At 40.6% G+C, this 15,412-nt stretch overlaps 2 protein-coding genes across 5 annotated transcripts in view; one reads left to right on the top strand and one right to left on the bottom strand.

The window, feature by feature from the left end:
- The window catches only part of AMFR (autocrine motility factor receptor), a 61,126-nt gene extending 48,506 nt beyond the window's left edge, over window positions 1-12,620 (top strand). Inside the window, exons 12-14 of one of the 4 annotated variants that reach the window (XM_074293457.1) lie at window positions 2,128-2,208; window positions 3,609-3,793; window positions 12,574-12,620. In XM_074293457.1, coding sequence (XP_074149558.1) covers window positions 2,128-2,208; window positions 3,609-3,793; window positions 12,574-12,592 — 285 coding nt within the window. In that variant the 3' untranslated portion in view covers window positions 12,593-12,620. Of the gene's footprint in view, window positions 1-2,127; window positions 2,209-3,608; window positions 3,794-4,358; window positions 6,016-12,573 lie in introns of those variants that run through there. The other 3 variants (XM_074293458.1, XM_074293459.1, XM_074293456.1) reach the window with 3 other exon arrangements.
- A 1,801-nt stretch (window positions 12,621-14,421) lies between these two features.
- GNAO1 (G protein subunit alpha o1) overlaps window positions 14,422-15,412 on the bottom strand; it is a 242,860-nt gene continuing 241,869 nt past the window's right edge. Inside the window, exon 8 of the mRNA XM_074293463.1 lies at window positions 14,422-14,722. Coding sequence (XP_074149564.1) covers window positions 14,535-14,722 — 188 coding nt within the window. The 3' untranslated portion in view covers window positions 14,422-14,534. The remainder of the gene's footprint in view (window positions 14,723-15,412) is intronic.

Below are 15,412 nucleotides of genomic sequence, written 5' to 3'. Positions count from 1 at the left end.
AGGCAAAAATAACCTGGGAAGAAAAACAAAAATGCAAGCAAACAATAACAGAGTGTAAATGCTATGTTGTGGTCCACACTCATTTCCCAGTGTTTCACTGGGTGTAGCTGGTTCTGTTCATTACTAATCAATTGGAACTGATTTGGATCCTCTCATTGTTGAAGAGAGCCATGTCCATCAGAATTGATACTCAGATAGTAGTGTTATTGATCTCCTGGTTCTGCTGATTTCACTTAGCATCAGTTCATGTAAGTCTCTCCAAGCCTTTCTGTATTCATCCTGCTGGTGTTCTTACAGAACAATAATATTCCATAATACTCATATACCACATTTTATTCAGCCATTCTCCAATTGATGGGCATCCATTCAATTTCCAGTTTCTAGCCACTACAAAAAGAGCTGCCACAAACTAACAACCTCATCTGCATTATGCATGTTACTCTCAAAAAACCCTATCTTATTATGTACTGATCTGCAATGTGTTTCCTGTGCAACATCTACAGGAGGTCTCAAAACTTAGTGAAGTTTCAAGATTAAGAACTAAAAACTACACTAATTTTGGGGGACACCCCACATCAGCATCAATCAATGCTGGATCAAAGGGTATGCGCTTAATAACTTTCTGAATATAGTTCCAAATTGCTCTCCAAAATGGTTGGATCTATTCACAGTTCTACCAACAATGTATTAGTGTCCCAGTTTTCCCACATTCTCTTCAACATTTGTCATTATCTTTTCTTATCATCTTGGCCAAACTGAGAGGTGTGTAGTGTTGTCTCAGAGTTGTCTTAATTTGCATTTCTCTGATCAATACTGATTCCATCTCTCCCTTTCCCTTTCTTCAAGTACATTCTTCTCTCACCCCTTGATTTTATCTTTTTAAAATATTATACATTCATATTCAGCTCACACCTGTGTCCTCTGTTTAACTGCCATAAAAAGAGAAAGTTCTTAAGGAGTTATAAGTATCATCTTCCCATGTAGGAATGTAAACAGATAAACCTTGTTAAGTCCCTTGTGGTTTCCCTTTCCTCATTATTTTCTTACATGTCTCCTGAGTCCTATATTTGAAAATCAAAATTTCTGTTTAGCTCTGGTCTTTTTGTTATAAATGCTTAAAAATCCTCTATTTCACTGAATATCCATTTTTTCCCCCTGAGGGATTATACTCAGTTGTGCTGGGTAAGTGATTCTTGGTTGTAATTTCAGCTTCATTGTTCTCTGGAATATCAAAAAACATGCCCTATGATCTTAAATGAAGCAGCTGTTCATCTTGTCTTATCCTGAAGGTGGTTCTACTATCCTTGAATTGATTGTTTCTGGATACTTGAAGTATTTTTTCCTTCACTTGGGAGTTCTGGAATTTGGCTGTAATCTTAATTACTCAAAAAGTCATTAGCTTCCATTTGCTCAATTCTAATTTTCAAGGAATTCTTTTCCTCTGAGCTTTTGTACCTCCTTTCCCATTTGACTAATTTTGCTTTTTAAAGCATTCTTTTCTTCATTAGCTTTTTGCATTTACTTTTGCTGCACTCATTTTTGTTCCCAATTTTTCTTCTATATCTGATAATTGATTTTCAAGAACCCTACTGAGCTCTTCCATGACTTGAAACTAGTTCTTATTTTTCTTGGAGGTTTTGAATGTGGTCACTTTGACTTCTTTTAAGTGTGTGGTTTGCTCTTCCTGGTCACCATAGAAACTTTCTGTGGTCAGAATCTTTTTCTGTTGTTTGCTCATTTTCTCAGCCTATTACTCGGCTTTTAACTCTGTTAAAGTAGGGCTATGTTTCTAGGGTGGAGGGTGTATTCTCCCAAGTTTCAGAGGGTCTTCAGAAATCTTTATAGGGTCTTGACCACAAACCCTCTCTTCTGTCCTGGATTGTGAGGAGTGTCCCTGCTCCATTGTGGCTGTAAGTTCTAGTGTGCTAAAGCAACAGAGTCCTTTTTCAGTGATAGTGAAGAGACCTCTTGGAATACTTTGTATTTTTTTTCCTTTATAATTACCAATAATTTGCTATGCCATGGGTATCAGAGTTTTCTTAGGCTCACCCTGTGTATTGCCAATACAGGTTTTTGATCTTTCAGTGACTCTTTGTTATATATAATCTATTTGGGTTTCCCTTCTAGCGGCCAGACAGCCTTAGACCTGCATTGAACAATTCTGTAGAGAGGTCAAATGACCAAGAAGAGAATGAAATCTCTACTCAGGTAAACTCGTAACACTAATTAAGAAAATATACTTTTGTGTATGCAAAAGAGCAATATCCCTGTTGTCCCCTCCAATCTATTTCTGCCCCTAAACTATCTGCCCCCCAATCTATCTCTTGCATCCCCATCTCTGTTGTGTCCCTCCACCCCCCAATCTCTTACTCATAAAAAGTTTTGATACTAGTCAAGACTATTTCTTGGGTGCTATATTTTAGGTGTGTTTCTGATAGGGAATAATGTGATTGTTATCCTTGTCAAGGAATCACAAGTTTTCATTTAAAAATCCACAAACTGAATTGCTTATTATTTGCCTATGCCATCTCTATCTTTTCTATTTATTCTGTGAACTTGAATGGACTTATTTCTCTCTCTGGGCCTTAATTTAATTTCTGAAAAATAAGAAGGTTGGTTTACATGATCTTAGTAGCTTCTTCCAGCTCTTAATCACTCTGATCAGTAGAACTAAACAGGTGCTGTTGTGTTAGAGTTAGGCTGTTGCTCGAGAGGATGGTCTTTTAATATCCATCCCAACGTTTCCAGAACTTTAAGAAACAAAACATTTTATCCTTTGTTCTTTCATTTCCCAGTTAGTGTCTAATTACTCCTTTTGAAGAAAGTGTTATGAGTGTTGATCCTTCCAGTTCAGAAAATGAAAATGTTCTCATTTTACTTCTAAAAAGTAATACTCCTTTTGGTTGAATTCCTTAACTCTTTCTGCTTGTCTCTGCTTTAGCCATGTTATATACTTGGTACAGAAACTTGTGATTTGGGGTGGTTTTGGAACAAGTAGGGGAATTTATCAGATAATGTCTGAGACACAAATGTGACATCTTAATGCTATTATTACTCAGGTGGTACTTTTTAAATGTAGATTTGCACATTTCTCAGTATTATACCAGTCTGGTTGTATTTTTTCCATTTCTAGTATTCTTATCCTTTGCTAAAGCTCCTCATAAAGAATTTCAAAGGGGCAGTAGGTGGCACAGTGGATAGAGCACCAGCCCTGAATTCAGGAGGACCCGAGTTCAAATCTGGTCTCAGACACAACACCTCCTAGCTGTGTGACCCTGGGCAAGTCTTAACGCCAACTGCCTCAGCAAAAAAAAAAAAAAAAAAAAAAAAAAAAAAAATTAAAAAAAAGAGAGAGAGAATTTTAAGGAGTAATAAGAATGGTATGAGTAGGATAAAATAACCCTGACTCGGAATAACAAGATCTAGGTTAAAACCAAATCTCTTATGTGGAGTTTTCTGGAGTCTCAGGTTCCTCTTCTGTTTCATCATATTCCAGATGTTATTTCTTTCATCACAGGATGGTTTTGAGGGACCCATCTTGCCAACCTTTAAAGTCTTTTAGAGGTGCGTTTTGTGCAGGTGATCCTGACTTTGGCCTTCTCCCCCAGGCTGAGCGTGGGCCCCTGGACCTCAGTCCCAGGCTGGAAGAGATAGCCGACTTCAGTGAGGCGGAAGCGGAGCCCAGTGAGGTGGAGGACTTCGAAGCCCGGGGGAGCCGCTTCTCCAAGTCAGCAGACGAGCGCCAGCGGATGTTAGTGCAGCGGAAGGACGACCTGCTGCAGCAGGCGCGGAGGTAAGTGGGCCCGGCAGCAGTGTCTCTGGAGGTCAGGCTATAGGCAGAGCCTAGTCTTGCTGGTCCTGACTGGTGGGACAAGTGTCCTGCACCGAGGGCCCAAGCATTAATGATGAGAGTGTGTGTGTGCTCCTGTGTGTCTTTGATGGGCTGTAGGTGATGGTGCTGCATAGAATCTCCAAGGTCATGGACTATATCTTGATTTGTTTGCTCTCTGATGCAGGGTGTTCCTCAAAATTAATGTAGTTTTTAGTTGTTAATCTTGAAATTTCACTAAGTTTTGGAACCTCCTGTATATGTTGCATAGGAACCATATGCATATTAGTACATAATAACATAGGGTTTTTTGAGAGTGACATGCATAATGCAGATGAGGTCTCTGGTAGCTGCAGCAAACCTAAGTAATGTTTTAGTCCTTTTGTATCCCTTGGAACCATGTTTTTCTGGGGCTTGAGGAATCTTTGTTAGTTTGGCCTAGGAATGAGCATTCTTTTTCGTGGGGAAGCTCCATCTCAGAGCTCCTCCCTTTCTCTCTCTCATCCTCTTCCTTCCTTACTTCCTACAGACGTTACTTAAACAAAACTTCTGACGATGACCCAGCCTCAGAGAGCTGTCTACTCTCGGAGAGCCCATCCTCTGATCCTGTGACCCAACGCCGTAGGATGTTGGCTGCTGCTGCTGAACGAAGACTTCAGATGCAGCAGAACTCCTAGCGTTCTCTTTTGCCCTCCTCTGCCACCTCCTCATGAGCAGTGTGCTGAGCTGCTATACTTCATCCCAGCAGGAAGAGGCCTTTCCCTGTTCTGCCAGCCATGTGGAGGAGTGGGCTTGACTGCATTGCCGCTGTATAAAGCATGTGGTCTTACTAGTGTTTGGACAGCTGACAAATCTAATCTTTTTTTTGTAACATTTTCTATGTGACACTTCTTCAGTTCCCTTGCCCACTTTGGGGGAAAAAAAGCCAATTTTAATTTTAAGCGTTATCTTTGCTGGCATTGACTAAACAGCCAGGTTGGGTTGGAGTAGCAAGGGGTGGTTTGAGAGTATAGCCAGAGGCCGGGTGATCAGGCAGCTTAAGTTACTTGCTTTATACATAGGTCATTGAAGGTACTAGTATCTTAGTTCAAAATATGGCAAGGAACATGCACAGAAAAATTCATAGAATACTTACTCAATCAACTAGCAAGCCTCTACTTACCACAGAGGCATTCATTATGTTACAAAGGCAACCCTCACAACATTTCTCCTTCTTAGGAAAGGAGGAGGGGCTTGTGAGGAATCATGGAAAATGAGTCCTTAATATGGCAGCAGAAAACAAGGGTTGTTTGGTTATGTGATTGAAAGATGAAAATAAATAGCTTGCTTTGTGCAGGGAAGTAACCCCCTATTTGATCTAGTCCATCAGTGGGCTTAACCTTTACACACCTCCTTGCCCTAAGTTGGTTTTATTTCCGTTAACTCTGGTGCTGCATCCCTCATGTATACATCCCTGTGTCCTTTCATTTTCCTTCTGTTCATTTCATTGCCACCTTTAGATGTTGGGAAGGTCAGCACCAAAAGGGTTAAACAGTGAGCACTAGTTTGGATTTTTGACAGTGTTAAAGTATGTTTGTTAATTGGAAAGTCTGTGGGTTTGGTCCTTGGAGTGACAAAAAATATAGGTGTAGTAAATGAGACAGTCATTATCAAAGGGTTTTGTTGAAGAAATAAAGAAAACTTTGGTGTCTTGAGCCCTTAATTTTGGTAACTACTTCAGCTAACTTAATTATACTTAAAAAGATAAGATTTGCCTTCAAAGGAGGTCCCATTTTCCCCAACCTTTTCACATATTTAATGTTGAGCTGAAACACAATCATAGGTTACATAGTTCAGTTTGTCCCATTGGAGTAACTTTTAAAAATTAAACATAATCTTTATCACAATCCTTTTGGCAAGAATCCAGTATTATCTAGAATTATTGACAAAGTTAAATGTTTTGGGGGTTTTGGTTTTAAAAGGCAAGTTTTTAGGCTGTTTAAAGGTAATTGGGAAAAGGGTGGAATAGTAAATATGTAGGCAGAGGTAATTTATTTCAATAAATCTTTCAAAAGCCTTACATTGCAGTGCTGTTTAGTAAAATTTTGGAAACTGCTATGATTTTTTGTTTTTGTTTTTTGCTGACAGCATAGTTATTTGTTTATGTTTTTGTTGTTAAAATAATAAAAAGCAAATTATTCTGGGTGTGTCATGGTTGGAATCTAAGCTCTTTCTCAGAGGTGCCAACTTTGAATCACATTTAGTTTACAAGTGTCTTTCTCATCAAAAATGTTTTTCGATAAAGCCATTTTCCCCACTTTTTAGTTTGTTTTTATTTTCCCTTACATTTATTAGAGAAAGTAAAGCCAATTCTATGATATTATTGTACATAATTTACATATTTAGCATCTTTTAAAAAGACTTCTATGTTTGCTATAGCTATTATAATTGGATTCAATACAGACTCTGTGTGACAAATGTTTATAAAATTTGGAGCGGTATACTACTTATAATTTAATTCTTGACTTAAAATAGTACTGAATTTGGAAGTATTTAGAGATTACTTTTAGGACTGTTCCTTATTTCTTGTCCAGATTACATCAGTATATCATTGTGATAAAAGTGGTAAATGTTTGTGACCCTGTGATTTCATCAGTGTGAGGATTTCCTCCCTCTTTAGTTTTATCATCCAGTGCTGTTGTTCAGTTGTCTTACCCTTCATGATATCATTTGGAATTTTCTTGACAAAAATACCGAAGTGGCTTGCCATTTTTTTTATTAATTTTTATTTTTATAGATGAAGAAACTGAGACAGGCTAATTGATTTGCCCAATCTTGTAACTAGGAAGGGTCTGAGGTCAGACTTGAACTCAGGAAGAAGGGTCTTTCTGCCTCCAGGCCCAACACTCTCCCTGCTGCACCAGCAAACTGTCTATATCATCCTGTGCAGGCATCCATCATTCAGAGATGGTGATGTTCCAAGATTTGTGGTCATACATTTATATTAAAAAGGTGAATCTTTGCCCCAATGAACAGCTCGAAATTACTGAGAGCATGATGTGATTTCCTAATACAATACCATCTTTTTGTATTCATTTTAGGTCCATTTAATTGTCCATCTTCAATCCTTCATACATGTATTTAGACTAATAAAATGAACTGTCCATTCAACTGCAGATCCTACTGGACAGTAGTTATGTTTTCCTGTGTGAGTTATTAGGCCTACATTTTATGTATTAGGTAATGAACATTTGTAAGATATCTATTAAAAGTTCCTTTCCTCAGGGAGTCCCATTCTACTGGGAAAATGCAGTATGTTTACAGATAAGTAAATATAAGGCAGTTTGAAGAGAGAGCAAGTACTAACTTGGGGGGAGAGAGATTAAGAAAGACTTTTGAGAAGGATCACCAGGGCTGATCCTTGGTGGAATCTAGGTATTCCAAGAGGCAGAAGTGTGGAAAGAATGCATTAAAGTAATGTGATAAATCTGAAAGGTGGGAAGCAAACTGCTAAGTGTTTGTTTTAAATGCTTGCTTTGAATTTTTATTTTTTCCCAGAGGCAATAGAATGCTCCTGAAGATTGAGAAAGTCTTGTGACATTTTGAGGCTTAGTGCAATTAGCACAATATTAGCCACCACAAAAGCATCTGGAGGACCTTATAATTCTTAGGAAATCCTCTTCCTTTTGGACCTAGCACAAAAACATTATCTATGGCTTATGCCTCACTTGAAATTAATAATAAGGGGTGCAGCTAGATGGCGCAGTGGATAGAGCACCAGCCCTGAATTCAGGAGGACCAGAGTTCAAATGTGGTCTCAGACACTTAACACCTCCTAGCTGTGTGATCCTGGGCAAGTCACTTTAACCCCAGCCTCAGGAAAAAAAAAAAAAAAAAGAAAGAAAGGAAGAAATTAATAATAAGACATCCCAATAGCATTTCTCTGCATTTATCAGAGAATCTTTTCTGGTATTAATATGTGTGGGAGATTCCTTGTGGAAAAAGAGGTTTGAAGAATGTTTGGTTTTGTAGCAAATGCTTTTTTGAAATTAGTAACCAAAGATTGGCAAATGGGCTCCTGTTAGAGAGAAGACTGAGAGAGACCATCTGGTTCCCACATTTTCATCAAGGATACCCTTTAATATATGTGTAGATATAGAAATTTTATCAAAATAAGAAAATAGGTGTGGGGGTTAATGCTTATTGTTTATCTGATAACATTTTGAGTAGTAAATATTCATGACCCCACTCTTTTGGCTTTGCCTTCCTGGGATCTTTCAAAACAATTCCTCAATACTTTTGAGTGGTAAGTATCACTTCCATATACACATTTCCTTGGTGTTACTGACCTAGCCAGTGTCTTCAGCTTATTTTCTTCTGTTCTGTTTCAGTTTTTTCACATTGAACATCAGGTACTGAAATGTTAAGGCTCAAATTGAATGATGTTAACTAATTATGAAGATAGATTGTAGGTTTTTTATTTTATTTACTATATGCAGTTTCCTGTTTCATACATTTCTAGAATAATGTGGGTCAGTTGGGTCTTATGCCAAACTTCTATAGACTTATTTCCCTTCCCTATGTAAGGCATCCTCTTCCATGACTTATATAATTGAGATGGCTTTCTAAACTGCCCTGCTGCCCAATCTCTCAACCTGACAAGGATCATAGATTTAGAGCCAAAAGGGATCTTGGTGATCATTGAGTCTAAGCCCTTCATTTTATTCTCTCTTCAAGAAATAAGTTCAGAGAAGTTTGAGCTAGATTTTTGGAAAAAATGATGTCCAATATTAATAAATGCCTTATTTACTTATGTAGTCTTTTTCCATTTCCAAAAATAATCATAATGTGATTGTTTATCATAAATGGCTTCTTTGAATAGGTCTCATTGGAGCTGTTTTGGCTCCAATAATCTTTATTCATTCTAATTTGATACTAATTTTGGCCTTTGCTCTAACTTGTCCTTATTCTGATTTCAACACAGCTGATTCTGATATAATTTCCCACATCAGTAGCCATTTCTTCCCATTAAGAAATAATTTCATTTTTGCTGAAGTTTTTTTAAATCCTAATTTTATTCATCCCAAGTTTAGTGGGAACAGCCATGAATTTTTACATTTCTATAGCAGTCACTTCCCTGTGACATAACCCCCTTGCAAGTTTCTTATTCTCTTAAGAGACTTGATGAATTCATCAGCTGAAATTAAGGAACCAGCTCTTGGGTTCTGTCTTTAGTGGAATGAAAGAACGGTAAATAATTATCTTCTGTAGAACATCTTGCTAAGTCATGTCTTTTTTTCCCCCCAGGCTAATTCTACTTCTTTTTCTCATTGGCCATTTTTCTCTATACTCTGTACCCGGGTTTTTCCTGAGGGAGGGGAAGAAAAGGTTTTCCCATCCCCTCCTAAAATGATAAAGCTTTAGACAAGAGTCAAAAAAAGAAGTGTCTTGAGATGAGCATGACTTTTACATGGAGGAAGAAGGGATATATGTGTTTTTAGGTTTGCCTGGTTATCTTTGGCACAGGCACTTCTATAACATGTAGATAGAATGTTTTTGTTTTAAGTCAGTTGAACCCTAGGTCTCTGGCATTCAGCTGTGCTCACATGTACCATTTTACTTTTGAGTCAATGAAAGCTACATAGGGAGTTTGACCTTAACCCTGTTTTGTTTTTTTTTTTTTTTTTTTTTTTTTGTTGTTGTTGTTGTTGTTGTTGTTGTTGTTTTCCTCTGTGGTTTGGCTTTGAATTGAAAATGTCTTTTGAGTTGAGGAAAACAAATCAGAATAAATGGGATGAACTTCTGAGTTAACATTAAAATACCAAGGCCTAAAGTAAGAAGTAGGCTCTCAAAGAAAAACTATAGCCCCACCAGCAGGATTCCTTCCATTAGGAAGCAAGCCTGAAGCATCGCTGCACCTATTTCATCAGGGTTGTAAGATTTCTCCATGTTTTGCTCCCACTCTGTCTAATCAACACTTCTCACCATTCTTTGATTTAAAAAAAAAAAAAAAACAAATAGTTTGTTGCAGTTAATTGCTTTGCTTGTTTCATGTGTGTGTGTTGTTTTTCCCACTGGGAGAGTAAGCACCTCCAGAAATAGTAACTCATCCCTAGTGTTACAATGTTCTCTGAACTTTTCCCACCTTAGTGCTCTTGTTTGCCCTGCCTGTTGGGAATGGAATACCAAACTACCCATCCAGCTCTTACCCATCCTTCAGGGCTCATCCTGTAGTTACAGAGGATCTCCTGCTCATTTACCCCACCTTAATACTACACTTTTACCTTCTACCTCAAGCTGTAATTTGCAGGTTTATAGAACTGACATCTGGATGGGACCTTAGATATATAGTCCAATTATTCCCCCTCTTCCTTGCATTACCCTCCATTTTATAGAAAAACAGTTTAAAGAAACGATGTGATTTGCTCAAGACTGCACAGGTAGTATAGAGCAGAGATAGAATCAAAATCCAAGTCTTCTTAACCCAAATCCAATATATCAGTTGTATGTCCACATACTTACAAAATCTCTATATGACAGGATTATATTTCCAATAGCACCTAATATAAGGCTTTGCCCTTGATAGTCAATATGTACTGAAAGGATTTGCTGAGATGACAGAATAAGCAATGAATATTTGCTGACTGATTATTTCCAGTGTATTAAAATGAGCTTATTGTTATTGACAAATAAAAGCAAGGGCCTAAGGCTAGAAAAAGGGATTATATGTGCTCTGTTATATGTCTTTTCCATCTGATATTCCCTCAGATTTTCTCATTTAAAGCTAGGAAGAAGAAATGTTTCCTTTTTTGGGGGGAGGGCGCAAGATCAATTTTGCAATAGAATCCATAGAGATGTGTATTTTATATTATACACACATACACATATACATACACACATATATGTGTACGTGTGTGTGTTTGTTAGTCTGGGAGACTACAATATGGATCTTGGTTCTACCCTCTCAAACTACCATTTGCTAATTCAGAGAATTAGAGATTCTAACTTCCAAGGGGGTGAATTAGATCAGTAAGGAAGTGACAAATTCGCTTGCATCATGGAGCAAGAGGCTTCAAGAGCTCAGATTTGGCTTAGACCATATCAGGTATTTGCCTTGAAGAAGGTCTCTTCCTCACCATCTTTGCTAAGTAGAAGGAAACTAAACTACTTTTTTGATAAGACATACAAAAGAACAGTTTCCTTCCGTGCATTTTGGTGTAGTCAGAGCACTGGATTCAAAAATTTGAATTCACACATTGGCTCACATTTTAATAGCTCTTTGGCCCTGGATAAATTACTTCCAACCAGTTTGTGTCTTGGTTGTTTCATTTTTAAAATGGAGGGAATGCTTGTACTCCTGATCTCTGTGTGTCAAGAGGAAACTGCTTATATCTTGTAAGGGGACTTATAATGTGGCCTGGATGAGTCGCAGGTTTGTAACCAGAGCCTGGTTTCTTAAGTTAGGATATAGGACTTCAAACAAGGCAGCTGAGTTGTGGCAATCAACTTTCTGGCTTGGTCAGAGATTCCTTCCTTTGCCAGTAGTTACTGTCCCTTTCTCCCGTTAGTAACAAGATCTTAGATTCATTTTGAGTCTTTTCTTTAATGAGTGATACAGATGGGGGAGAGTTAGTATGAAAGTGGTGGTTGGGCCTGAGGGAAAGTGGGTTTTGCTTTATCAGGAAGCTTAGGTCATCTGCCCCCTTTCTCCTATAATCCTAATTTATCCAGAAGGAAATCAATAGAGTGGAATGGGATTGAGGAAAGGGAAATAATAGCATCTATATGACGCTTAAAAGTTTGCAAAACATTACTCTCATTTCATTTAAGCCTTGAACAAGCCTGTGAGAGAAGTTCTACTGCTATTCCTTGGCCCATTTTCACTGAACTAGAAGTTAAGATCTGTTTAATGTCAGCTATAATGTGAATTCACTACATCCTGATCCCATGCTCAGTACCCATTGCATCACACTGCCTGTTGTATGAGGTTCCACATGCTAAGGACATTGGAAGAAAACTTGGAAGATGTCTTGTGTCCTTCAAACCCAGTGCTGACCAAGGACCAAGTTCCTGAGACCCAGAGAAGAATAAGTCATCCTGACCATGTTTGTTCTCCACTCTGTGAGCTCCTTGGGGAAAGTGACTTTTTTTTTTTTAATCATCAGTGCTTAGCAAAGTTCCTGGTAAATTGTAGGTGCCTAACAAATGCTTGTTGCTTGATGGCTTTCATACCAGCAGAAGAGAACAAGATATCTTTTACCTTCCACAAGCACATGAAATCCAAATGAAATGGTCATAGTCTCAAGAATACAGACAAACATTCTCTTTATTGAGCTACACATGAATTTTCCATTAGTCAGAGAAATAGACTGGCAGTGTGTAAGATAATCACAGAAACCTCACTGATTGGGAATAGAAAGGCTTAGAAAGACCCATGGGCTTTTTTTTCTTTTTTTTTTTTTTTCCTTTTTTTTTTTTTTTTAAAGTTTGTGTGTGTTTGTGTGTTTTTGTTTTGGTTGCTTCCTCTTTATTTGAAATGTCTGTGACTGGTTCTGTCGCAAAAGTTGTCTTAAAAGTGAAATTGTGAAGAGGTCACGGGGTTTGGTTACTAATCAAAGTAGAAATGACAAAGGACATGAAAATGGTGGCTTTGATGTAAACACTACATTCGATTTTTTAATTTGAGTGTGTAGGATTTTTTTTTCTGTTTTGTGATGTTTTAAATTTTTTTTGGTGTGTTTTTAATTTTTGTTCTGTTTCTGCAGCACAAACATCTCCACATGAGAGAGAAAACACAATCCACTAAAACAAAGGAGGAAGAAGGAAGAACAGCACAAAAGAAAAGCATTCACTAGGAAGGTTAAGAACATTTTTAAAAAAAGTTTAAAAATTAAAAAAAAAAAATAAGAATGAAACCCCAAGATCCCCTGAAGAGCTTAGAAGCTTGTCTTGGCATGTGATACACAGTATGCGTCAGGACAAAAAGAGTCCAGAGAAGAGAATTTTAAAAATATGGGAGGAAAACAGGGAGAGAGAGAAAATAGACATAGGTATTGGTTGGCAGCTACCAGCCGGTGAGCGCTGTGCTTTTCTATACGAACCTGCAGGGTGAATGAGCGGGACCCGGGAGTCAGTCATGCCCCGGGGTGGGGGGAGCGGGGCGGGGGAGCCGCCGGACCGCCGGGGACCTGCTCTGCGGGGATCTCATTCCCTGCAGCCGCCGGCCCTCCGAGGCTCCGACGGCCCAAGAACATGGCGAGCCCGGCCGCAGCTGCTGCTGCCCCCTCGCGGGGACAGGAGTGGGCCGCGTGTCGGTTCTGCAAAGTAACGGGGACCGGAGCGGGGCGGAGGCCGGCGGGGAGGTGATTTGTCCTTAGCTACAAAGCACGTGAGAAATGGGGGGTGGGGGGTACTTTTGTTTTCATTGGGCTTCTAAATGCAAAGACTCAGCTAAACCGGAGGCTACAGCGTTCTACAGACACACGGCCGTCCTCCGGGCTCGGACCGTCACGCGTGGGCTGGAGGAAGAGGCCGCAAGGGCATGCTACCAGAGGACCACCGCCAGCGGGACAGAACCCGGGAAGCTTTCTGCAGAGGCAGGGGTCCAGCCTGACCGTTTCTTTTTTTTTTCTTAAGAAACAACGAAGCAATGTTTCTTAGTGGGGGAGGGGACGTCCCTGTCAGGGGCGGGCCGCTGGAGGAGGGGCAGGAGAACGGGAGGGGGGACAGACCATCTGTAGAGGAGCCTCTCTTTCACAGGATTTAAAAAGCGGCTGGGGGAGGGGGGGACGAGGCAGGGACCACCTAACCTCAGTTTCCTTCCTGTCCTTACTCCACAAGAAGCAGGCCTGGCCCCGAGGGGCGTCCCGCCTGCACAAGCAAAGCCCCCCCTTCCCCGGCCGCCGCCCAACCCTTGATAAAGGCTCCTCCCCTTTTGGGGCCTCTTATTCCTTTCAGGAACTTTTGAGCACGTGTGGGCCGCCCCCTTCCCATTGCTGGTGGCAATAAGCAAACGCCACCCTCCCCTTCCTCTGCTTCCTCCCCTTCCTCTGCTTCTATTTGGGAAGGAGGCCGCATTCCGTGCTCCGAGAGCTGCCTGGGGACTTCGGGCCGCAAAAATGTGTCCGGGGAGGACTTTTTCTTCCGGGAGGAGGGAGTAAGGAGGAGGGGGAGGGAAATGTTCAGTGTGTCTTTCAGGAGCTTTAGAAAATACAAGAGTTGAACCCAATTGACTGAGCTTCTGCCCCATGAATAACGGGGAGTGTGGGACAGTTCCCTTCCTCCCCCCCTCGAAATAAACTATCAATTGTTTAACCACATTACTTTGAGAGGGGCCCATTGAAACTGGAGGGCAGATGCGGAAACCTTCCCAGAGAGCCGAGGAGGACGTCCGCGCGCTCCCCCCTCGTGTGTGTGTCATCCCGTTTTGTCGGACCCCCAGGGAAGCCTTGAGCTGTCACAGGGCGGCCAGTTCTGTCCGCAGTTCTTTCTAAGACAAACTAAAAAGATTTTATATATATGTTTATATATATATAATTTTCTGTTATGCCTTTTAAAATTTTATTTACCAACTTGCGTGTGAGAGTGTGTGTGTGTGTGTGTGTGTGTGTGTGTGTGTGTGTGTGTGTGTGTGTGTGAGAGAGAGAGAGAGAGAGAGAGAGAGAGAGAGAAGACTTTCTGTGAGTGTTGGAATCATTACCAAATAGTTGCTACACAGGACGAGAGGTCAGTATAAGCCGCATCCCCGGAGATTGTTGGCAATGATGATGTCAGTGACGGCGTCGAATACCACCTGGATGTTATTCGTGTCTGTGGCACAAGTCATGTGACAGTAAATTTCTTTGTTGGGTGAGCGGTTTTTGCTTTCAAATTGTGCTTGGATGTAGGCGGCGGCATCTTCGTAGGTGTTGGGGCCTGCGGGGAAACAAACAGACGAGACTGTCTTAGATTCCAGGAGGGGGGGAGGGGAGGCGTGAGGGAGAGGGGGGGAGGGAGGAGAGTGTGACAGACCGGGTGTGGGGAGAAGGGCCAGCGGAGGTTTCCGGGGACCACTGGGCCCTCACCCCCAGCAGTGCAGGGGGGAGGACCCCGCATTTTGACAGTATTTTAAAATGTTTTTACATCTTCTTAGATCCTTACAGCAGCCCTGTGGTCTCACAGAGATCCCAGTTTTTTTTCCGGATGAAGAAACGAGTCTCTTCATACGGTTGATTAGCGGTGGAGCTGGGAGTTGTGGCTCTCCTGCCTCCCGTCCAAGCTTTTTCTATGAAATGTAAAGGCCCTGCATGTACGGCACCTTCCATTTCTCCTTTTCCCCTGCTCAAAAACCATTTAAAAATTCCCATCTCTTCAGTCGGTCCGAATTCTTTCACCCGCTATTGGAACCTCTCTACAAGAGAATAGCCCCCACACAGTCCCACCCCCACGTGTTCTGTCTTCCAGCTACACGGGACTGGCCGGTCCCTTTGCCCAAAAGGCTCAGCACTTTTCTACCTCCATCTTAATTAACTCGTGGTGATTTATTTCTTTTGGAATTCTCTGTTTCTTCTCTACTTATCCAAATCCTTCGGGGCCCAGCTCGGACCGCAGCCTTCAAGAAGCACT

The sequence above is a fragment of the Sminthopsis crassicaudata genome, chromosome 2 (genome assembly GCF_048593235.1).
Source record: "Sminthopsis crassicaudata isolate SCR6 chromosome 2, ASM4859323v1, whole genome shotgun sequence".
Taxonomy (NCBI): domain Eukaryota; kingdom Metazoa; phylum Chordata; class Mammalia; order Dasyuromorphia; family Dasyuridae; genus Sminthopsis; species Sminthopsis crassicaudata.
This window is presented reverse-complemented; position numbering and strand designations above follow the sequence as displayed.